We start from the raw sequence: 24319 nt of genomic DNA, 5'->3' as shown, positions 1-24319 counted from the left end.
TATCACAAGGAAAAATAATTACACAAGGTCTGTTATCTAGTTTGCATAGCAGAGATGATTTAATGCAAAGTTACTCATGTAATTATAGTGAGGAGTAATTCTTCCTTTTAAATAACCCAGCCTCCATTAGCCAAATTTAATGCATTCCATTTATATAGCACCTTTCTAACACTTAAGGTTGCTGTACAAAAAAAGACTAATAGGTGTCAGGGATTATAAGTGTGGGTATTTACTGAGGAAACCACAAACAAGTCAAGTGCAAAACTGTCATGATCCAGCCAGAAGCCCTTGCATTTCCCCGTGTCCCTGTTTTTTCCCTTCCCCACATGTTCAGTGTTTTCTCTCCCTTGTGTTTCTGTGTGTGTGTGTGTGTGTGTGTGTGTGTGTGTGCATGTGTCTCTGGACATAGCACTCCACATCTCAGGCCACCTGATTGAATCATGGACACACCTACTTTTCATCAGCTCATCAATCAGCAGCATATATAAACCCAGATTCACCAACCACTCATCACCAGATTGTTCCGGCTTCAGTGTGGTACACATCCAGCCTTTTTTGCATTTTCTTTGTGATTATATCCAGTGTTTCTTAGTTAAGTTTCCCCATGCTTATCCTGTCTGTATTCCCTCGTGTTCCAGGTCCAGCACCCATGCTACTGCCTGCTCTCCCACGGCTCACATCCTGCTATGCCCAGCACCACCTGCCTCCCTTGTGGTTCAACAGCACTCTGTGCCGTGGCGCATCGGCTGAGCCCTCAACTCTCCTGTGGCGGCCCCAAATCCCGACCCTGACTGCACTTTATGCCAGTCCTTTATCACACAATCCTGCTTCTTCTTCTCATCAATAAATCCTCCTAACCTTCAGTCACTGTGTCTGTGTTCAGTATTTGGGTTCCCCAGTCTCTGTGTCCTTACCAGAACAATCTGGCCACCATGGACCCAGCAGAACCAGACCCTTCGCCGTGAGCTCTGTCCCATCAGTGAGCGCTCCTGGGACAGCATGAGTAACAACTTTGCACCCTTACCAAGACCCACCAAGCCATGGCCCACCAGATTGGGCTCCTCACTGAGGAGCTCTACCGTATCCTCCCCCAACTGACCCAGACATCTTCTGGCTCCCATCCCAAACTGTCTACACCATTGACCCTTCCTGCTCCTCCTCCTTGTCCATCATGGCATGAAGCCCATGTCCTAGATCCAGAACCCTATGTGGGCAACTTAGGGAGGTGCAAGGCCTTCCTGCTCCAGGGTTCCCTCGTGTATGCCCGGTGTCCCCATACCTATGCCTCAGATGAAGCCAAGGTGGCCTGTATCATGGGACTTCTAAGGGGGGATGCCCTAGCTTGAGCCACTGCTGTGTGAGGGTAACAGCCCCCTCTGCGGTCCTCCATCTCTTCGTTCACTGATGAGCTCCAGAGGGTTTGCCACCACCAAGGGAAGGAGGCTGCCATGTGTCTACTCTCCCTCCGCCAGGGGCCCCGCAGTGTAGCAAAGTATTCAGTGGAGCTCTGTGTCCTGGCCGAGAGAGACTGGGTGGAACAAGGAGGCACTCCAGGGAGAGTTCCTGAACAGGCTCGGTGAGCAGATGAAGGATGAGCTGGCTGTGAAAGATGAATCAGATTCTCTTGATGTGCTGATTTCCCTCGCCATTCAGCTGGATACCCACCTGTGAGAGCGGCGCTGAGAGAGGGCCGGCTGGCCCCAAACCCCCCCCGTCTGCCTTCCCTCTTGTCCAGCAACCTAGCTGAAGAGCTTCAGCCCTTAGGGCCCTTCCAGATCCCCCCTGGCAGCCGAAGAACCCATGCAGGTAGGTCAGGCCCAGCTCACCCCAGCTGAGCGTGACCGCCAGTTCCAAGTGTCTACTGTGGCCAATCAGGCCACTTCATTGCCACCTGTCCCCTTTACCTGAAATGAGAGGCTTGCCAGTAGAAAGGGAGCTACTGGCAAGCTGCTCACCTCAGATTTCCCCATCCTGGCTCCAAGTTTCTGCTACCCTGCAACACCATCTCATATCCATCCGCCTACTTGCCCTGACTGACTCCGGTGCTCAGGACAGCTTCTTGGAGCATGCATTAGCATCCCAGTCTGGCCTTCCTGTGGAATCTCTGGATCCCCCCAATGGTTAACATGCTGGACAGGAGACTCTTGGCCAAGGTGACTCACCATACTGTTCCATTGCACCTGGTTCTTTCAGGTAACCACTGAGAACTCATCCAGTTCAAGATCATCTCTTCCCCTAGCTGGTCAGCTGGGAGAGTTGTCACCTGGAGTCACTTCTGCCATTCCTCCTGTCTGAAATCTGCACCTCCTCCCATGGGGTCTGCTAGCACACTTCCTACCCTAAGGCCTCCAGACCTCTCATCCGTGTCCCTTGTGGCTGGCATAATCTGTCCTTCCTCCTTCGCCATGTGTGCTGGCTTCTTCTTTGTGGACAAGAAGGACAAGACCCTTCCCCCCTGCATTGACTATCAGGGTCTCATTAACATCAGAGTCAAAAATAAGTACACCCTACCGCTCCTCAACTCTGCCTTCGAACCGCTGCATGGGGCCACCATCTTCACTAAGTTGGACCTGCGGAATGCATACCACCTTGTCCACATCAGAGAGGGGGATGAGTGGAAGACAGCATTCAATACCTACCTGGGCCACTTTGAATACCTGGTTATGCCAGTTGGCCTCACCGATCAGGGCTTGGCAGTGTTCCAAGCCCTGATCAATGACATTCCCCGAGATTTCCTGAACTGTATTGTCTTTGTATACCTGGACGACAATATCGATCTTCTCCCGAAACCCTGCTGAGCACATTTGTCATGTCCGTCAGGTCCTGCAGAGACTGTTGGAGAACCGCCTGTTTGCCAAAGAGGAGAAGTGTGAATTCCATGTCAACTCAGTCAGGTTCCTGGGGTTCATCATTGAGAGTGGGTGGGAGAGGGTGGACCCCGAAAAGATCCAAGCGGTCATCGAGTGGCCCAGACCTACCACCTGGAAACATTTTCAACAGTTCCCCGGGTTTGCGAACTTCTACTGCCAGTTCATATGAGACTACAGTCTACAGGTTTACCTCCACCTCTACCCTCTTTGTGTGGACCCCTGAGTCTGCAAAGCATCTCAACTCCTGTCAAGCACGTTGGGCCCTGTTCTTTGGGCAGTTCAATTTTATGATCACCTACAGCCCTGGTTCTAAGCCCGATGCCTTCTCTTGCCAGTTCTCTTAAGAGGAACAGGACACCCTAGACCCTAACACCATATTCCCTCTGCCCAGCATGGTAGGGCAGTCACATGGGAGATTGAGTCCAAGGTTCTGAGAGCACAACACACCCAACCCGACCCAGGTAATGGGCCGCCTCGTCACCTGTTTGTCCCCTATGCTGCACGTTCCCAGGTCCTCCAGTGGATCCATGGGTCCTGGTTCGCATGTCATCCTGGCTCCAACCGCACCCTAGGCTCCTTGAAATGGCACTTCTGGTGGCCTATAATGGATGCCGACACGCAAGCCATCTCCAACTGCTCCATGTGCTCCTGTAATAAGGCCCTACACCGCCCACCTGCCGGCCTACTTCAACCCCTTCTGATACCCAGTTGTCCCTGGTCGCACATCGCCTTGGACTTTATACCATCATCCTTACCATAATAGACCGGTTCTCAAAAGCTGTACATTTTTTGGCCCTTCCCAAGCTCCCAACTACCCGAGAAACCACAGACATCCTTGTCAGCCAGCATCTTCCTCCTGCCCAGCATCCCCCAGTATATTTTCTGAGACCGCAGGCCGCAATTCGTTTTCCAGGTCTGGAGGGCATTCTGCAATGTCCTTGGGGCCACTCTCAGTTTATCCTCCGGGTTTCACCCCAGACCAATGGCCAGGTACAGCAGGCCAACCAGGAGTTGGAAGCACCACTGAGATGACCGCCGTCGGGTTCCCGCACCCAACTATCAACCAGGTCAGAAGGTATGGCTTTTGGCCAGGGACATTCCACTCAAGATACAAGCCAAAAAACTCTCACCCCAGTACTTGGGACCATTCACTGTTGACAGCATTATCAATCTATTGGCAGATAAGCTCCAGCTCCCTAGGTTCCTGCGCATCCACCCCATCTTTCATGTCTCCCAGCTCAAGCCAGTTCATGACAGCCCCCTGACATGTGCTGTGTCAGCTCTCACACTGCTTTCACACTGCCAACAGCACTCAAGCCTGCTCCAGCTGAGCCCTCGATTCTGCCGTGGTGGACTCAAGTTCAAATACCGACCCCAGCTACACTTTATTGCAGTCCTATTCTATTTCGTCACTGTGTCTGTGTTCTGCATTTGGGTCCCCCAGTCTCTGTGTCCTTAACAAAAAACAGGATCATCCAAGAGCAAAAAAACAAGAGTGAGAGCAAAAACAATGTGATATAATACATACCTTAGACTCAGAATTACTCTGGGTCCCAAAGCAGGCATTGCCCATAATGAGTAAAGCCCCCAGCAAAGCAGGTAGGTGGAGAGATGACCACCATGATTGGAGGCAGAGTGACAACATCCTTACTAAAGACAGGTAGTGGAGTGATAACATCCTTGCTGGAGTTAGGTAGCAGAGTGAAAATGTCATTACCAGAGTCAGGTGGTGGAGCAACAATGTCCCTGACTGAGTAAGGTGGAGGAGTGATGAGGTCCTTGCCAGAGTCAGGTGATGGAGGGGACTGGACACGAGAAGCCTTGTCGACCATCATGCTTGGGCATGGTTTATGAGGCTGCCTCATCAGCATCATAGAATGGGAGGCTGACAAGGCATGGCTAGAGAGGCCACACCATAGGCATCTGTCTTGATCTGGTTTGGTGAGACTGCCCTGTCGGCCTCTGAATTGAGCTGGGCTGGAGTGGCCACCCTATCAGCCTCTGGCTTGACTTTGGTTGGAGTGGCTACGCTATCAGCCTCTGTCTTGAGAGGCCAGCCTGTAGGTCTCTGGCTTTAGCTTGGGTGGTGAGACTGCCTCATCAGCTTCTGGATTGAGTTGTGCTGCCCCCTGATGGCTGCCCTATCAGGCATAACTGCATCAAGCCTGTGACTCACTGACAACACCAATTTGTTGGTTTCATCTTTTGAGATGCTTTTCCAATCTTTTACGGCAGCATCATTCGTTGTTTCTTTCAGGGGTTTCTTCCTTCAGTCTCCTTTTCAGGAGGTTAAATGCTGCTCAACTGGGTTAAGGTCTGGTCATTGACTTGAGCAGTATAAATCCTTCCACTTTTCCAGCCGAAAAAGTCCTTTGTTGATTTGGCAGTGTTTTTTGGATCATTGTCTGGTTCCATGTTAAAGTTCCTCCCGATTAATAAGGATGCATTTCTCTGTAAATTGGCAGACAAAATGTTCCTGTAATAATCAATAAAGATAAGTGAGCCTGTTCCAGAGGTAGCCATGCAAACCCAAACCATGTCACTACCTCCTCCATTTTTCACAAATGAGCTTGTATGTTTGGATCATCAGCAAATCCTTTCTTTCTCCATACTTTGTCCTTTCCATCACTTTGGTATAGGTTAATCTTGGTTCCAGAACTTTTGTGGCTCATCTCTCTATTTCTTTGCGAATTCCAATCTGGCTTTCTGATTCTTACTGCTGATGAGTGCCATGCATCCTGTGCATCTATTGCCTCTATATTCTGGTCTTAAAGTCTTCTTTGTAAATTGAATTGTGATTCCTTAGCCCCTGCCCTGTGGAGCTTGTTGGTGATGTCATTGACAGTTGTTTTTGGGTTTTTCTTCACAGCTGTCACTGTGTTTCTGTCATCACCTGTTGTTTTCCTTGGCTGATCGATTCGGCCTCTTGCACTTAGTACACCAGTGGGTTCTTTTTTTTCCCTGGACATTCCAAAATGTTGTATTGGCTATTCCCAATGTTTGTGCAATGCATCTGACTGGTTTTCCCTCTTTTATCAGCTTCAAAATGGGTTGATTTTCTCCCATAGTCAGCTCTCTGATCTTCATGTTGGACTGCATTTGTTGTTAAAAAGGACAACCTAATTTATATAGCACCTTTAAAGCAGCTTCTCAAGGCATTTTACACAATAAAAATACAAAGAAAATAAAAATACATAGATAAAAACACAAAGCGTACAAAAAAAAAAAAAGACTTGAATACAAAATAGTTAAAACCATCAAGAAAAAGCTAGCCTAAAAATTTGTTTTTAGGTTAGATTTAAAAACGCTTAAATTCTGTGCATCTCTAATATTAGCACGGAGTGCATTCCGGAGTCTAGGAGCATATGGTGAGAAAGCCCTGTCCCCTACAGATCGCAACCATGTCTGTTTACAGCCAGTAAACCAGCTCGAGAGGAGCGCAAATGATGCTTGGGAGTATATAAAGTTAAAAGTGCAGACAGATACTGTGGGGCCAGACCATGCAGTGCCTTATATGTGAGCATAAAGATTTTAAAATCAGTGCGAAACCTGAATAGGAGACAGCGCAAGGACTTCAGTATCGATGTCACCAGTCTTTTTGAACAGAATGTGCACACATTGCAATTTATTTAGTGTGGTTTTAGGAATCAATACGAGAAAAAACAAAAGTGTTGATAAGCCTTTCAGTCACAGGAAAAGTATATTGCACATGTGGGTCAAAAGATATACTTGAATCAAAAATAACTCCTAATTTTAATTTTTTTTTTTTTTTCATTTTGAACTCAGAAATAGCGCCGGCTTAGAGTGAATATAAATCTGAGTATTATCTGCATAGAAGTGATAATTAAGCCTGAGAGATCTTACAATAGTAAACAGTAAGGTATGGCCTGCGCTTCTGCTGTCAGAAGCCAACCAGCCAGAAGTGACTCGATTTGCAGGGATTAAGGGCAACCCTACTGTGGTTGGGCTTGAGAGGAGTAAATCTCAGGATTATAATGTCAAGTAGTGTCCTGAGGTGGGAAAGGAAATAGAATTTTCAAAGCATTTCACAGCAATGACAATCCCAAACTATTGCCCAATAGTCAAAGGTCAGCCATTATGATGTTCAGCACTTTTGAAGTAAATTCCAACATGAAGAATCAGCATATTTGTAGAGACTGAAGAAAGTGTATTTTTATATGGTGAGTACTGCATGCTTTATTATACGGATTTCTACTGGGTTTCACTCTGTAGAATTACCACTGTGTAGCTCAGTCAGTCTTGTCTGAAAAAAATATAGCAATAAGTATCACTGGGTTTGGTAACAATTAGGTTGTTTTTTGTTTTGTTTTTTAGCTGGTTTCACCATCACCCCAAAAATACATCTGTTAGATTTGAATTGGACTTTTCAGTCTATCATCTATCTCTCATAGAACACCATCATTGTGTTTCGTGTTAATCCAATAAAAATAGAGACGAGACTTTGTGTGGGGTTTATTGCTACGTTTTTTTTTTTTTTTTGCTGATTTATTGGTTTATTGGGGATTTTCTTCCTATTCTTATTCTGTCACACACTAATCAGATTTACTGTATTTGGGAATTAATCCAGACTTCATGGTGAAGCTGTTATTTGAATGGATCTTACATCTAATTAAAATAGTAATTTATTCCTTTCTTTAATTAAACAGTAAAACTGAAAGTGTATTTAAAGAGCAAGTGACAAAGTCCAATCCAATAGGGTTAAATGATGCATCTTTGTGTTTATCAAAAACACCATGAACAAAAAAATCAGAAGAATCAGTTTCTGCCTAAGCTTTACTCCATGTGTTTATTATCCTGTAATATGTATTTATTCAGCATACTCCAGCGGCTGCCATCAAGAGACTTACCACAACCAGCAGGATGGATGTGAAATGGACTCATTTAGGTTTCATCTTCTTTGCAATGCTGTCTATCATTATGACAGGCTGTTTCCTCTGGCAATATCATCTGCCCAAGCTAATGCCTGGTGAGATTAGTTTTAAATATGTATTTCTCCGTAAAGTTCCTCTTTCAGTATTCACATTTCTATGAATGTAATGTTATAATCTTCATTTGTAACCTTCTATTTGAAGGCTGTAATATAAAGGTGCAAATAGTGATTTCATGTGTCAATGTCATTCTCTGTTAATGGTTGATCCTATTACATGCTCTTTTGTTGGGTGGAGGCTGGATTAGAACATTCAAAAGCAGTTAAGGAAGAAGTGGAGTAGATTTATACAGTGCTGTGATTTCTTCACACAATACAGACTTTATAATATATATATATATATATATATATATATATATATATATATATATATATATATATATATATATTGAAGCAAAAAAAGTTATGCAACACCTATCACCAGTGTGAAAACCTAATTGCCCCCTTAAACTTAAAATCTGGTTGTGCCACCTTTAGCAGCAATAACTGAAACCAAACTCTCCCAATAACTTCTGGGAAGGTTCACTACTGTGCTGAGTTTTTCCATTTGGAGATAACGGCTCTCACTGTGGTTCTTTGGAGTCCCAGAGTATTTGAAATAGCTTTATAGCACTTCCCAGACTGATGTATTTCAGTCACCTTCTTCATCATTTCTGGAATTTCTTCCAACTTTGCCATAGTGTGTTACTGGGTAATAACTTTTAACCAACTTCATGCTGTTGAAAAAGTTATATTTAAGTGTTGATTTGATTGAACAGGGTTTGCAGTAATCAGGTCTGGTTGCATTATGAATGCAATTTCATGCATGCAATATGAATGCAATTTGCATTACGAATGCAATTTCATAGATTTTTGAAATGAGTAACTATGGGGGCAAATACCTTTTCACACTGGTCCAATTGGAATTGGATAATTTTTTTCTTCAGTAAATAACATTATCATTTAAAAACTGTATTTTGTGTTTACTCAAGTTGCCTTTGTTTTAGATTGTGTTTTAATTTCTGAAACAATTTAGTATGAGATATACACAAAAACAGTAGAGGATCGGGCAAGTACTTTTTCACAGCACTGTATTTGGATAAGCAATGTCTGTGGTTGTAGGCCTACATTTACACGGCAAATGGATTGCTTGTCTGACCCAATGCTATCATTTACTTTAACTTGTAAACATATGGTTTATCACATGATAAATTCATTATAGATTTTTATTCTTTAGGATACAATGTGTTCTATTAACTTTATTAATGTAGCTAGATATGATTACACCAACTGAACTTTCTGTGACCATTATATAAGGAACATAAAAATGTAAAAAGTTGTTTTTATATGTGTACTTGTGTACATAAATCCTTATTATTTCCAAAAAGCTCCGCTTATACAAACATAATATAACGGGTATTATTCACGATGGGAATTATGCAAATGTATGCAGAATTATGCACTTTCTAAATGGAACTACTTGTCTATAAGCCCTCTAAAAAAAGCCCTGTGGCTAGAATACTGCTGTCAAGTGCAATACAATGTAAAATAAAAGCAAGAGACAACTTAAAAATAAATAAACAAAATATAAAGAAAGATAATGAGATATAAATGAGAAGATGTCAAGTATTAACATTTAATATCGCCACAATATTGCTGCATGAATAGTCCTAGTTATAATTGTCACATAATCACTATAATAATCACTGCAAACTTGGATTAATTTAACAATGTGGCTTCTACCCTTATTATTAGGCAGCTTATAAAATAGCTGCAATGAGTAGAGAGCACATCCTTTATTTTTGCATAACTGCTTACTGCAAAACATTGAACAACTAACACAACAAAACTCTATGAATGCAAACTATGATGGAGATAATGAACAATAATTGCACTCAAAAAAGAATAGATTTAAACTTAAACTCTTATCTGAAAGTTAAATATTCCAATATCCCAAAACAGAAAATATTCAGGTAACATTGCTTTGCTGTCTGTACAGTTTATTATGTCACAACTGGAGCCAACTGAGTAATCTGAGTTTAACCACATTTTTTTCCAAACTACCTCATCATAGGAGACAGAAAGTTTGCAGAATTATATACAAAGCATATAAACAAACAGCAATCCTCATTGCAATTCAGGCTGAGTTTTGTATATTGATATCTATGTAGTCCTGAAGGCTACAGTGGTACAGAATGAAATGTGCTGTTTTTTTCATTGTCTTTGGTCTATGAGGGCCTTTGAGCTAGCAAGCAAATCAAAACAGTGCCAAGTCCACTATCTTTAGCTAGAAAGCAACAAGGTTATCCCACCATTGATCATTAATCATTAAGGTTAGTTAGATACAGTATTTGACTTTGATAGTAACATTTATCAATACAAAATTTTAAAATAGAGATATTAAATACAGATATCTACATTTAGTAAAAGTCTATATCCTTCTTTTCTAGTTTTGATGACATTTTGATGGTTGTGATGTGTCTAGCTGTCATCTATTTGTCACAGTTGCACCAGACTCCTTCCTTCTCGCTACGCATTGCATGTCCTCTCCCCTCTCGTCCCACTTGTACTCAAACATGAATTATGACGCAGCCTGTGTGGCAAGTAGGCTACGAAAAATAGAACATTAATTTGGCACTGAAAATTGCTCCTTGAGATAAGCAATGTCACTGATTAAGATGCTGTCTCCGGCAGTGTGAAAATGAACTTTTACAGGTATGCTGCAAGTAATTAATTAAGTAGTAGTGTCGTATATATGTATTTAATATTGCCATTGAATGCTGTTCCATTGTGTATTGATTTACATTTACAAAGTCCAACCATGAATTTCAGTGTGACATATTGTGATTACAACAAGTTGTCAGGCAGTGGCCCTGGACTTAACATTGCTCCTCTCTCGAGCCAGTATCGCACAAGAAAATCAACTTAATTTCAAGGTATGATTCACAAATAACTGAGATTTCAGCAAACTCCGCCTTGCAAGCTCAGAAAACTCCTCGCTATACATGTCTAATGATGGCTTTTTAGCTGCTTTAGGGTTCCTTCTTTTTTTTTCTAAACATTTTCTCCTGCATCTTTCTTCAGAAGAAGATCTGGCAAAAACTCTTAAATCTGAGAAGCTATGTCCCCGATACCCCAAGCCCACTCCATTGGAGCACCCAATCCCCTACCTGAAGGCAGCACTGGAGAAAGTAAGCATTTCCCAATTACAAATCACCCCACCAAAAACACTAATCTCTCATAAGTCACACTTTAAAACTTTCTTTAGGATATCTGAATAGAAATTCAATTACTCCATCGAAATTCAACTGTATGCTTTCCTTAAACAGTCCAAACCTACTCAACTCATATTCCTTTTGAGCTCTATATTCCTTAAAGCCAGTTATTCCAGCACATATCAGGCAGTAAAAAATTATTTGGAAAGAGAATTTATGACCACTATTTCCAGCAGCCTTAGTTGTTCTGAAAGTTTCTGAAAGCTGTAAATAATTATGTATTAATATGCAATGTCCTCTTCCAGGTGGATGCAGTTCTCAGACATAGCATCAATCCCACCAGCCTCCCCACAATATCTGCCATCGTCATTTACAATGACACCGTGTTGTGGACAGGAAACTTTGGAAAGAGGAATGGCAGTGACCCTAAATCAGCACCTCCTAATGAGTATACCATCTACAGGTGAGCTCCTGACAGTAGGGTGGACAACTTTCAGCCCATTTACGGCATTGTTCTTTATTTTTCTTGTAATTTAGCACACACTCAAACAAGTCCTCTTCCAAATGCAGATAAGGTATTCTTCTAAAAGCTATCATTTTAAACAGTTGCAAACAAAACACTTTCCAATCCAATTAACTATTTTACTCTGGCTACTAATGAATTAAAACTACTTCCCTTACATGGTCTCTTAAATCCTCCCACAAGCCCTGCCTTTCTCATAGGTTATAGAACTTTTAGAACAATTATAAACTGTATAACTGAAGACCTTCTATTATGTGAAGACTAACTCAAAAACTGTGAAGAGCATTTTGAAGTAACGTCAAGTAGATTTGGTGAAGGTAAGTGCGAGCTTGATTTGATTAACAATCCAAATTAGAAGATAATTTTGTGGTCCAAAAACCAGGTAGTTGATCATTCAAACAGAGCAATGCAGGATGAACTCAAAATCAAGAGAAAAAGCAAAAGTCAAACCAGGAATAACAACAGAAAAAAAAAACACATTCAGAATTTCACACTGTGTTTAAAGATGTAATGACAAATCTATTAAAGACATATAATACTATATTGGCCGTGCAAGTATTGAATATATGTAATATTTAAACCAACTTAATGTAAAAATATTTAATATGAAAGTTATAATAATTACTTTTGAAATCTGGTTAATGAACACAATGCACAAACACTCTTTAGTGTTTATATTCCTTTTATTTATTTTCAGAATCGTAATGAACTATGCATCTGTTTTTTTATGTCACAAGTAGATAATCTTAATATAATATACATATGAATATATATTGAATTTCATTATCATGTATAAATAGCCTTCCTGCAAGTATTATTATTGTGTAAAGTAAATTTCTTCTGAGACATACTGGCCAGACAGATAAGAGATGTTACCGCTAGCTGGCACAGTACACGATCAAATTGCCAAGTAAACCATGATTTAAGGAGATAGCATCCATGTAACAGACTGTAAGTATTTTTGGACTCCAACTGCCTCTAACTGATTTTCTCAGTATAATGGACTGGTGCCTGTATGGAATGAGAGAGTGTCAGTTACAAGCTACAGACACTTCTTGTTTTCAGAGGTTCAAATCGATCTATTTATATGCTTCTCTTTCAGAATAAATTGCCTGTGGGTCTGCAGCCAGAAGCATCGACTGTATAACTGCACTACTAGTGCTTTCAATACATGAAGAAAAATAAACAAATTGCATTTTTAACTTAATTTATGAAAAAAGAATGGAGGAAAGGATTAATTATGGGACCTGAACTGTAATTTTCTTATGAAATGACTTCTTTTATACGGTAGATTGTTTAGTTTCAAAGTAATACCTTAGAATGTAATGTGGCCATAATTTTCAAAAGGTAACAATAAGCTTACCTCATGTTAATCTGAAATTATGTTGGCTAATTGCTGTATATGCATTCAGGCTCATTCCCAACTGAGAAAGAAGGCAGTGATATGTCCAAATTAGCGTATGCTGATTTTCCTATTCATGTTTTGAAAAAGCAATTAAGAGTTATACTTGCTCTGATAATTCATGAATTATACTCAAGAGGTTTCATTTCAAGTCTGAATAAAAACTTGGTAATGCTATTATTAAGTGTTAATGACAATTACAATGCCAAAGCGTTTTATGAGTAATACATTTTAATACTAGTATTAAAATTACTATTAGTATTACTAGTAAAAACATCTATAGTGGAGATGGACAAATACTCAAATACTACTCTAATTCTGTTATGATGTGCTGTGGTTTTTCTTTTCATCTAAAATGCTATAAATCCAATACTAGAACTTTGATTTTACAGTTGGTGTGGCACATTTGAGCCCCTTACAATAACAATTATAATAAATCTGTTATATAATAAATCTGTCTGCATCTTGCAGCATTGCATAAAATAAACTTAAATAAAACAACTAAACACAATTAATGCTCTAAATATTAAATTACAAGTCAGCACGGTTTCCTTTTTCAAGGGTCAATTGCATGTCACACAATAGTGTGCCTAATGAATCATTAGCTTGCAGTGTCTAATATTGGCAATAGAAAATCTTCCAGTAATACAAATGCGGTATTCAACCACAGCAGAGAAAATAACAGAAGTCTGGACACCAGGCTGTTATATGTTGATGCTGAATTCAGATGAAGCTGCTGTCATAGAAGATGCTTCCTGGAAGTTAACATGTTGTCAGCTTTGCTAATATTGTCTGGTCTTTAACTCTCCTTTCAGCAACATTTGTGAGTTTGTTTTTGTTTTTGTTTTTTACATTCTTTATAGCTCTTATAATTTGCATTGTGTTGACGTTATATTAGTTTCATTTGAGAGTGCATCAGCAGAACAAAATCACCACAACACAAAACAAAATCCCAAGACACCAAATACTTTCCAACAACACAAATGCTGGAAAAATGCAAAACCATGTCAGGGATGTCACCGAGCACTGAACACCAAAACGGGCATAAGCGGTGCTTCCAGGTTGTGACAGATTGTTTATTTTAACAGGTGTTTTTGTTTTCATTCATGTCCCATCTCCTTCCCTGTCTTCTCATTGTTATATCTTTCACGTGTGATGTCTGTCTCACCTGTTCCTAGTTTCCCCCATGATTATTCGGTGTATTTAAACCACCTGTGTGTCTTCGTGCATCTTGTGGTATTGATTTAAGCGTTTCGCCACTTGATTCCACGGCTGTTTACATCATTTCTTGATCTTGGTTTATGCTTTTGGATTACCCTTGTTATCACTGTTTGTACATTGCCCGACCCTTGCCTGTTTTGTGGATTAGATTTTTGATCACGATTTAGATTTGTCTGCCTGCCTCTCAATAAAAGCATTTTATTGCATTTGCATCCGTTTTTACGCCCGTTTCCTGACACACCACAGGAATTATCACAAGAATAAAACTGAACCTGACAACACAACAGCAATTCAGGGGAAAAAGGGAAGGCTGAAATTACAAGGAAACATATTTTATTGAGCCTATGACTTTTTAAAATCTTCTTGTTGTTGTTTTTAAAGATTCATATTTATACAGCAGTACAAAAAATTGGTTTAAAAAAATCTTTAAAGGTTACTTGGATGTTAACAGTTAATAGTTTAAACATACAACCGTTCACTGAACCTTTTCTAAAATGGAAACGCTCTCTGTAAGGTGCTACATCAAAAGAAAGTTTCCTTGTTGTCTGTTGTAGTTTTTCCTAAGGGAAACAAACTCGAGAACCCTTTAGGGTCCTAGTTGATACCCTTTGAGAGTCTGCGAGTCAAAAATATTAGACTCACTGTTGAAGAAAATCCCCATATGTGTATGTGCTGTCTTTAGGATTGCAAGTATATCTAAGATCTTCCCCACTCTGATGCTCTACCGACTATGGGAGGATGGTAAAGTGGGCTCATTAGATGACCCACTGGAGAAGTATGTGGAGAATTTCACCATCAAAAACCCACTGGGGAAGAGCAAAAATTCCGAGCTGAAATATGTGACAGATGGTCTGATCTTCCTGGATAGCAGTGAGGTTCAGATTCGCTCTTCCTCAGTTACGCTGCGTAGAATGGCCAGTCATCTCTCTGGTAAGTGACTTCCTACTTCATCTTACGGTTTCTGTCTTTCTTTATGACCCATCTCCAACCAACACGTCTCTCATTGTGAATTTAACTATATGGCCTTATCACTCTTATCACTCAATAAAGCTATTTCACCCCTCCTAACTGCCAAGGGCAGTGCAAAACACATGAATAAACTCTTGCCACAACCATACAACAGCCATTCCCTTTTACGTTGCCTGTGAGCATGTTGGACTGCTTGACCACAGTATGAAGTTATCTACTTAGCAGCTTGTGACTATTGTCAGAGTTACTGTATCAATGCCCTTCCTGCAAAACTGGTCATAACCTCCTCTTATTTGCTTTCTACTTGGTCGGTGTCTTTTCTTATTATATTACAACACTTATTCTTAACGCACTATTGGGATTTGTAGCACCCATTAGACTGAAGTTGGTTTATCCTTTGTGTGCACTAGTGCCCTGTATTTAGCAAGTCACTCACCATTTTTGTATTTGGACATTCAACTCTACATTTATATGGGGTTGGGGAGTTTTTCTCCACTGTGTTTGTGGCCTCATCTGCATTAAGTAGATATTATTCACTGTGTAGATGACTTGCATGCTTTTTTTGGCGGCATGTGATGCAGTGTGATGCCTTTCCTAGTTGGTAGGAGAAACTCAGCTCCAGTTCGATGTTCCATTAAAATTTTTTAGAGATCAAAGGGTCCTCCAATGAGCCTGGGGCTGTCTGATTGAGCCAAAGATTATGAATGGCTGTATACACTCTAGGAGCATTCAGAGAGTGGTGGTGTTAGGGTTAGCAGTGCCAGATGCTACCAACTACTCTTCCGCTGTTCTACTGCTTCGCTGTGTGTCTGTTTGCTGTGTTGCTGCTTTGGTGAAACTTTCCCTATGTACTGCCTTGCCATGCTGCATTCTGTTTACTTTAGCCATGCTTTGGCCTTGCCACGCTGCTTCGGGTACAATTTCTTCATTGTGTTGTTATGGCTTTGTTATAAGTGACAGTGTTTGTGTTCACTGCCTGATTGAGTTGCACCTGTCAGTGACTACATTCACTGTGTTAGGCCTGCAGCCAAGTCATTCCTCATTTGTTAGCCCTTTGGACTTAATTGGAAGCTTTTTTCTTTTATGTGGCTCATTAAGGTATTACTATGCAGTGGAGGTGAGTTGTACCCATTATCACAGAACTGAATTAATTCCTCTCAAGTGTCCTATATGGACTAAGGTGTGTTCAGTGTAGTAGTGTATTTTCTATTTGTCTTTTGCCTTTCCCCTTAATTTTGTAATGTAGCACTTTTATGTACTTTTTCTTTTCTGTTTTTCCATTTTTTTATATTCTTTGTTCCGAATTTGTTCAGGCTTATTGGATTTTATTCAACCTTATTGGATTTAAGATGTTTTTAACTTTCTTTGTAACAAACATGAATGCATCTAAGAATTCATATCTCTGCTTTTATTCTATTATTTAGATGAAACCTTGTGATTGGGGAGCAATATGGCTATTAACTGTTCTATTCTTCATGGAGTTAAACCAATAGACTCCCGGGTTTCCTCAGGGTGTTGTAGTCATTACAGTTATTCTATTCTCTTTTTGTACCGGCCACAGCCATTGATGTGCTGTGTCCACACGTGCACTCATGGGCTGTGCCAAGTGTGTGACCACACAGAGCCATGTGGCCTACGCCTTTACAGGGCCTCACACCTGGCCATGCAATACTGTAGTTTTTTTATCATTTGATTTGATTTGATTTGATTAAACTTTGTCATTGAGGAGAGTACATGTACAAACCCAATGAAATGCAGTTAACATCTAACCAGAATTGATGGCTGTGGCTCATATATCATTGGACAATGCAACGCAACTTACAACATCAAACAGCACATATGATGGCAATGTTTTCCATGCGATAGTGCAAGGACTTTATTGACAGCTTTCATGGGAATTCATGCAAGCGTACCACATGCACTTAGGCTCTGTGGCACAAGCTATGAATAATATGATGAATCATAAGCAGGTCATTATTTGACACATGCATGTAACTGATACTTGTAGTTTCATTATTTGAAGCACTATGCCTAGATATGCTCATACACAGATAATTCACAGATATGTAATGACGGCGTCTGCTTAAAACATATGAAATTGCATGCCACAAACACTGTAGCAAACAGATGCTAACATTGGAGCAGTCATTCGAAAAAAAAAAGACCCCTCAGTAAGGCTGATTGAGACCTCACAACTGGAAGTGGGGCTTCTGGGCCAGGACAAGGGCCAACTTAGTTTATAAATGTCATGAAGTATGATTATCTCAGTCCATCCTGCTGGATGCAGTATGTGCAAATGAACTCTGCAGAACCTGAGTTGTGTGTCTGGGTCGCTCTTTAAGCTTGCTGCAAAAGAATGAGGGTTCAGGTTCTTTTGCCCCAGCATGCCCCAAACAATCTATTTGCAAGATGCCTTTAGAGCACCACACCCTGGTCCCACCTTCTACTGACTACAGAAAGCACTCCTGCCTTTCAGTACTTTTTGGTAGGGGAGCCACACACTTCTGATAAGTGCCTAAGTGCCCCTAGGCATTGTTATGGATGTGCCAGCAACACACGCTGAAAAATATTAGCCCCAAAGCACACTAAATCTAGGGAGTGTTTTCCCTTGTGTAATTACCTGAAACATGACTGTCACTGGAAGGCAAAATGAATCAACTCTCTGGGCTAGAAAGAATCAGCCTGAGCCCCCCTCCACTAAACACAAAATAATCCTCAAGGCATTTATTTATAGCATATAATCTGATATGAGTGAAATCTTTACTTGTGCTGCTTCATCTATATCATGTACATTTTCTTCATAATTACTATTTATGCATATTTTAAAATAATCATACTATTGTAGTTTAAGATTGTTTCTATGCAAGTTTGTAATCCTGTTATACAAAACCCAAGTCAATATTCTAATAAACTGAAAAAAAGGATTTTCCAAATAATGAGATAAAAGGGGTTAAACATGATTTGGCTTGTGCAGACTCCTTCTCTTTGTACCAATCCACACAGCATTTATACAAATATATCCAACCTTGCAATAAATAAACAAACTTTTTTTTTTTTATCTCTGCATGAGTTTCTAACCATTTTATGTGATATGTAGGTTTACCAAGAAGACTTCGCTCCACTAACCTGCTGTGGAAGGGCAAGACTCAAGCTGCAATCAATCTTCTACAGGATGATGTGCTGGTTGCAGATCCAGGAACCAAGTATGTCTCTTTTTTAAATTCATGATAGTACAGCACACTGTAGAGTTTAATTTCCTCTCTATTCTATTACACCATAGGACTGACATTGTGAGTTAGAAAATAACACAATAAGAAAGAAATATACTACATGGCCAAATGTTTGTGGACACCTGACCATCACACCCATATGTGGGCCTTCTCCAAACTGTTGGCACAAAGTTGAAAGCACACAATTGTATATAATCAGGCTTGGGGAGTAACGGAATACATTTAATGGCGTTACTTAATCAGTACACAAAAAACTGGTAACTGTAATATATTACAGTTATGTCAAAAAACAACGTAATCGGATTGCAGGTACATTTTGTAAAAAAAAAAAAAAAAAAAAACTAAAAAATTAAAATGTGAATACTATCAGGATTACATTTTTTCATTTAAAACCAAATAAATGAATCTTTTGACAAAACACAATATAGACAGCTATTTGATTATAATTCTGGTTCTCTCTTGCCAGTCATGACTCACATGAGCGGTCTCCTGGTACAGTTACTTTGGTAGAAATGAACACACATCGTCCTCTGAAATGTTTTTGTTAGGATGACCATACGTCCTCTTTTTGAGACCTTAAAAAAGATTTCTAATTTTGAGAAAATGACTGGGATTCGGTTTTAGTTTATGATGTGCTTATGGTGTAATACTGCAACATGTGTGCACATATTTGCATTGGTTTAACCCCTCTCTGTAATTCCCACCTTCTCGCACACCAGCTGGTCGATTATAAAAGGCTTGCAGAAACTATTGGCCAAATTCTGCCTCTCAACCATTACTCTACTCTCAGCGAACACACGAAGGTGAAGTACTGTTGTGTACGGTGTCAAACAGTTGTCTGACAATAGCAGCAAACAGCTGTCCTGAGTCGAAACAATGCCCATGGCCATATAAGTCCATTTTTAATTTCAAGTTATCACATTGTTTCGAATTACATGGCCATTCAAATGTGTAAATAATGGCAGACGGGGCAGAAGGTACACTCGTGGCATCTAATATTTTATTTTATTCCATGCAAAATAACGTAGGAATTTATATATATTTATGTGATGCTAATAGTGTGACTTTTTCAGTGTATTAAAATCTGCATTCATAGTAACACTGTTTTGAATGTTATTAAGACACGAAAAAAAGGCATCCTCTTTTTGGAAAACCAGAGTATGGTCACCCTAACTTTTGTGATGTAATGTTACCCACGTCAGGGACAGTGATCTTTTATTTATTCATTTGTTTATTTATTTTCTTAAAACAAATCCAAACATTGCACATGCTCTAACTCTAAAATAAGCTCTAACTAGAAGTATTTTAAATCATATTGCTTTTCTCTTGACTTTATTTACACACAGTGGTGTTTCTGAACCCTTTAGAACCCTTTGTTCTATATCTGCATAAATATGACCTAAAACGTCATTAGATTTTCACAAATCCTAAACATAGATGAAGAGAACCCAATTAAACAAATGAGACAATAATATTATACTTGTTCATTTATTTGTTGAGGAAAATGATCCAATATTAAATATCTGCGAGTGGTTAAAGTATGTGAAGTTTTGCTTTCAGTATGTGGTGTGGCCCCCTTGTGCAGCAATAACTGCACCTAGACGTTTCTGGCAACTGTTGATCAGTCCTGCACATCGACTTGGAGGAATTTTAGCCCGTTCTCCAGTATAGAACAGCTTCAACTCTGTGATGTTGTTGGGTTTCCTCAATTAACTGATTGCTTCAGGTTCTTCCACAACATTTCTATTGAATTATGGTCACGACTTTGACTCAGCCATTCCAAAACATCAACTCTAGTTTTCTTTAACTATTCTTTGGAAGAACAACTTGTGTGCTTAGGGTCGTTGTCTTGCTGCATGACCCACTTTCTCTTGAGATTCAGATCATTGACAGATTTCCTGACATTTTCCTTTAGAATTCGGTGGTATAATTCATTGTTCCATCACTGATAAAATCGTCCTGGCCCAGATGCAATTAAACAGGACCAAACCATGAGATTACCACCACCACATTTCATAGATGGGATAAGGTTCTTATGCTGGAATTCAGTGTTTTCCTTTCTCCAAACATAACCCTTCTCATTGAAACAAATTTTTTCTTTTTGTCTCATCTATCCACAAAATATTTTTCCAACAGCCTTCTGGCTTGTCCACATGATCTTTGGCAAAATTCAGACAGGCAACAATGTTCTTTTTGGAGAGCAGTGGCTTTCTCCTTACAACCCTGCCATGCACACCATTGTTTTCAGTGTTCTCCTGATGGTGAACTCATGAACATTAACATTAGTCAATGTGAGAGAGGCCTGTAGTTGCTTAGCTGTTACTTTGTGATCTCGTGGACTATTACATCTCCTGCTCTTGGAGTGATCTTTGTTGGTCTCTACTCCTTGGGAGGTTAATAATGGTCTTCCATTTGTACACAATCTGTCTGGCTGTAGATTGCTGGAGTCCAAACTCTTTAGAGATGGTTTTGTAACCTTTTCCAGTCTGATGAGCATCAACAACTTTTTTTCTGAGGTCCTCAGAAATCTCCTTCATTCATGCCATGATACACTTCCACAAACATGTGTTGTGAAGATCAGACTCTGATTCTGATTCCTGTTCTTTAAATAAATCAGGGCGCACACCCATACCTGTTTGTTATCCCTTTGATTGAAAACACCTGACTCTAATTTCGCCTTTATTTTCACCTATAAACTGCTAATGCTAGAGGTTCACATACTTTTGCCACTCACAGATATGTAATATCATTTTCCTCAATAAATAAATGACCAAGTATAAGATTTTTCTTTGTTTAATTGGATTCTCTTCATCATCTTTTAGGACTTGTGTGAAAATCTAATGATGTTTTAGGGCATATTTATGCAGATATTTTTAACATGTTTAAAGGGTCACTAATTTTCGAGCACCACTGTATGTGACCATTAAGTAATCTAAAAGTAATCAGATTACATTACTTTCATACTGTGATACTTGGATTATGATATTGTTTACATTTTTTATGAAGTAGTTTGTAACTGTAACGGAATACATTTTTAAAGTAGAGCTTCCAACCCTGTATATGATGTCTTAATGTCTTCATATACTGAAGCATTATAAGTTCTATTCATTCGCACTAAGAGGCCTAGCCCAAATACATGACAATGCCACTGTGCACAAAGCAAAGTAAAAGAAGACCTTGGTTTGCCAAGGTTGCAGTGGAAGAGCTCAAGTGGCCTACACAGTGTCCCAACATCGACCCTATTGGGATGAGCTAGAATGCTGACAGCACCCTTGGCCCTCTCACCCAACTTCACTGCATGACCTCAATAATGCCCTTGCAATGCAAAAAATGCTCCAAAACCTAGTGGAAAGCCTTCCCTGAAGAGTGAAGGTTATTATATAAACAAAGGAGGACTATTTATGGAATGGGATGTTCAAAAACCACATAAGGGTGTGAGTCAGATGTCCACATACTTTAAGCCATATAGTGTAACACAGTTCTGGACATAAAGTAGACCTATGTAAACCATGTAAAACACCATTAATATAATATTTCATTCATTGTTTCTTAAGAAATCTATTTTGTTTCCTTAAGATGTCACTACAGCAACTTGGCTTTTTCCTTGTTGGCCCATGTCCTGGCTGAGAGGGTGTTGGGTTTGAATTACCAGCGCTGGATTACTGACAACATCCTTGACCGGTTGGGAATGGAGGACACGGGCTTTGATATCACCCCCAGCATTCAGAGTCACATGGCTGTTGGCGTCTATGCCAACGGCCAACCTGCACCACTCTATGACCTAGGTTGGTATCAGCCATCGGGGCAGATGTTCTCTACAGCTGCTGATCTGGCCAAACTAGCCATGATGCTTCTTGGCACTTATCATCGCAAGCTTCTGGAGCCAGACACTGTAAAGATAATGCTCACTCCCTTGTTCCACTGTGATAAAGATTACTTTGCCAACCGCACTGGAACTCCATGGGAGGTGAACGAACAGCTTGGTTATGAGTTACTTCGTAAAGATGGGGACTTGGATGGGTACTCCGCCACATTCTCCCTAGTACCTCGACTCAAAATCAGTATGGTTGTTCTGATGGCAGGTACAAGGCCTCAGAACCAGGATGTGATATCCAAGGCCTATTCATATATCATTCCAGCCATGGAGAAAGCTTTCAGAGATGCCAAGCAGGTCCTTGTGCCTCCCCCCAATCCTGTGCCATATGTAGGGTTCTACACATACAGTAACATCACCTTTTATGAGATCAAAGCTGGACCAGAAGGAGTCCTCATCATGCAGCAGTTTGGGCCTCAAATTGAGAGCTTGATTCCTGAGAAATATCGAACCATAAAGTTGTCTTACCTTGTAGATCGAGTTTTTAGAGTTGTGTTTGAGAAACAATACCCCTGCATTTTACAGGTGGGTTCTGCCTCAGTGTCATTGGAAGCCCAGGATGGACAGCTCTTCAATTTCTATATGTTTGGTAAATTTGGGTTATCCCCTGGCTTTGATGCACCAGGTTTGAACACTTACAATGTGGTCCGAATCACCCACAGACCCATATTTTCAAAGTGAAGTCTAATATCCAAAAAAACTAGAGACTGTGCAGTATATGGCAGAATAAATGGCAGAAACATTAGGGTATGTCACTTTTGACCAACTCTAAATCTGCATGATTGAAATCTTACATCATAGTTGTTGAACCCATGATTTTCCTCAGGTACTCTGGTTTCCTCCCCTAGTCCAAAGACATGTGCTGTAGGCTGATTGGCATTTCCAAATTGTACGTAGTGTGTGAATATGTGTGCGATTGTGCCCTGTGATGGATTGGTACCCTGTCCAGGGTATCCCTCGCCTTGTGCCCAAGTTCCCTGGGATAGATTCCAGGCTCCATTGCAACCCTGTGTAGGCTAAGCGGTATAGAAAATGGATGGATGGATGGATGAATCAATTCTCTTCAAACTTTTTTAAAAGCCAAAATACAGATATCCTGTTCGTGTAAACATGATGTAAACATGTAGACTTTTGCTTAATTTTTCCCTATTAAGTTGTTCTTGAGGCAAATTTTACTTCAAAGCTGGGCATACACTACAAAATCTTTCACTGAATTTGCCCAGTTATTACTGGAATTTAAATTTTATGACTGATCAGAACTGATCTGGTGGTGTGAGATGGTAAATGTCTCAATATATTTTTCCAGATGATCAGAGGCCTTCCATTTTTTTCAAATCTGTGATTTTAAGGACTGAATCTGTACGTCTTTTAGAGTTATATGGAAAATGTACAGATTACACTGATCTTGAAGGGGAGGGGGGGGGGGTGTTTGAGACAAGACACATAATCAGTCTTTGTGTGCAGTTCAGTAACGAGAATGAGAACTCTCATTACCATTTTTGCACACTTTGTTTGTGTATAAAACCTCCGCGTCTCCATGATAATTTCAATCACATCACAACAGGACTGTCCCTCATGATTTGGGATACTTGAGAGTCTTTTTTTCTGTATAAAAAAAATTTGTAGGTGTAAAATTTTATGCTTTGTTTATATGAAATTAATTCAAATAAGCAACAAAATGTTTGTGGTCCATGTTCCTTTGTGTTCATTCAATTTTCTATTTTTAAAACTGAAATAAAATTTGGACAATGGTCTCTCCTTATTCATAAGAATAATTACAGCAACCATTAAAGGGTTTACTTTGCTTTTAGAAACTGCATTTATTAAAGTAAAAATGGATGTGCTAATCCATGATGATAAGCATGCATTTTGACATCATGAGAAAAATAACTCGTCACCTTAAGAAAACAAATTCTGTACTGTTATCTGGAGATCACAACTTATTTTTCATGTGATCTCCAGATAACAGTACAGAAAAAAGAAATAACTCGTTATATGTACATATATATATATATATATATATATATATATATATATACGTACATATTTGAACTGGACAGAACCCCCAGCCTAAAACACCTTTCTGCA

The 24319-nt window shown here is 39.9% G+C and overlaps 1 protein-coding gene across 2 annotated transcripts in view; it reads left to right on the top strand.

Annotated features, from left to right (window-relative positions):
- lactbl1b (lactamase, beta-like 1b) overlaps positions 1-23985 on the top strand; it is a 31372-nt gene extending 7387 nt beyond the window's left edge. Inside the window, exons 3-9 of one of the 2 annotated variants that reach the window (XM_053674176.1) lie at positions 410-537; positions 639-7857; positions 10882-10988; positions 11318-11475; positions 14841-15088; positions 18225-18330; positions 21934-23985. In XM_053674176.1, the coding sequence (XP_053530151.1) occupies positions 7752-7857; positions 10882-10988; positions 11318-11475; positions 14841-15088; positions 18225-18330; positions 21934-22912 (1704 nt within the window). In that variant the 5' untranslated portion in view covers positions 410-537; positions 639-7751 and the 3' untranslated portion in view covers positions 22913-23985. The remainder of the gene's footprint in view (positions 1-409; positions 538-638; positions 7858-10881; positions 10989-11317; positions 11476-14840; positions 15089-18224; positions 18331-21933) is intronic. The other variant, XM_053674177.1, reaches the window with a different exon arrangement.
- The last annotated feature ends 334 nt before the right edge of the window (positions 23986-24319 follow it).

The sequence above is a fragment of the Ictalurus punctatus genome, chromosome 21 (genome assembly GCF_001660625.3).
Source record: "Ictalurus punctatus breed USDA103 chromosome 21, Coco_2.0, whole genome shotgun sequence".
NCBI lineage: Eukaryota > Metazoa > Chordata > Actinopteri > Siluriformes > Ictaluridae > Ictalurus > Ictalurus punctatus.
The sequence above is the reverse complement of the archived record's forward strand: the minus strand, read 5'-3'. Positions and strand labels throughout refer to the sequence as shown.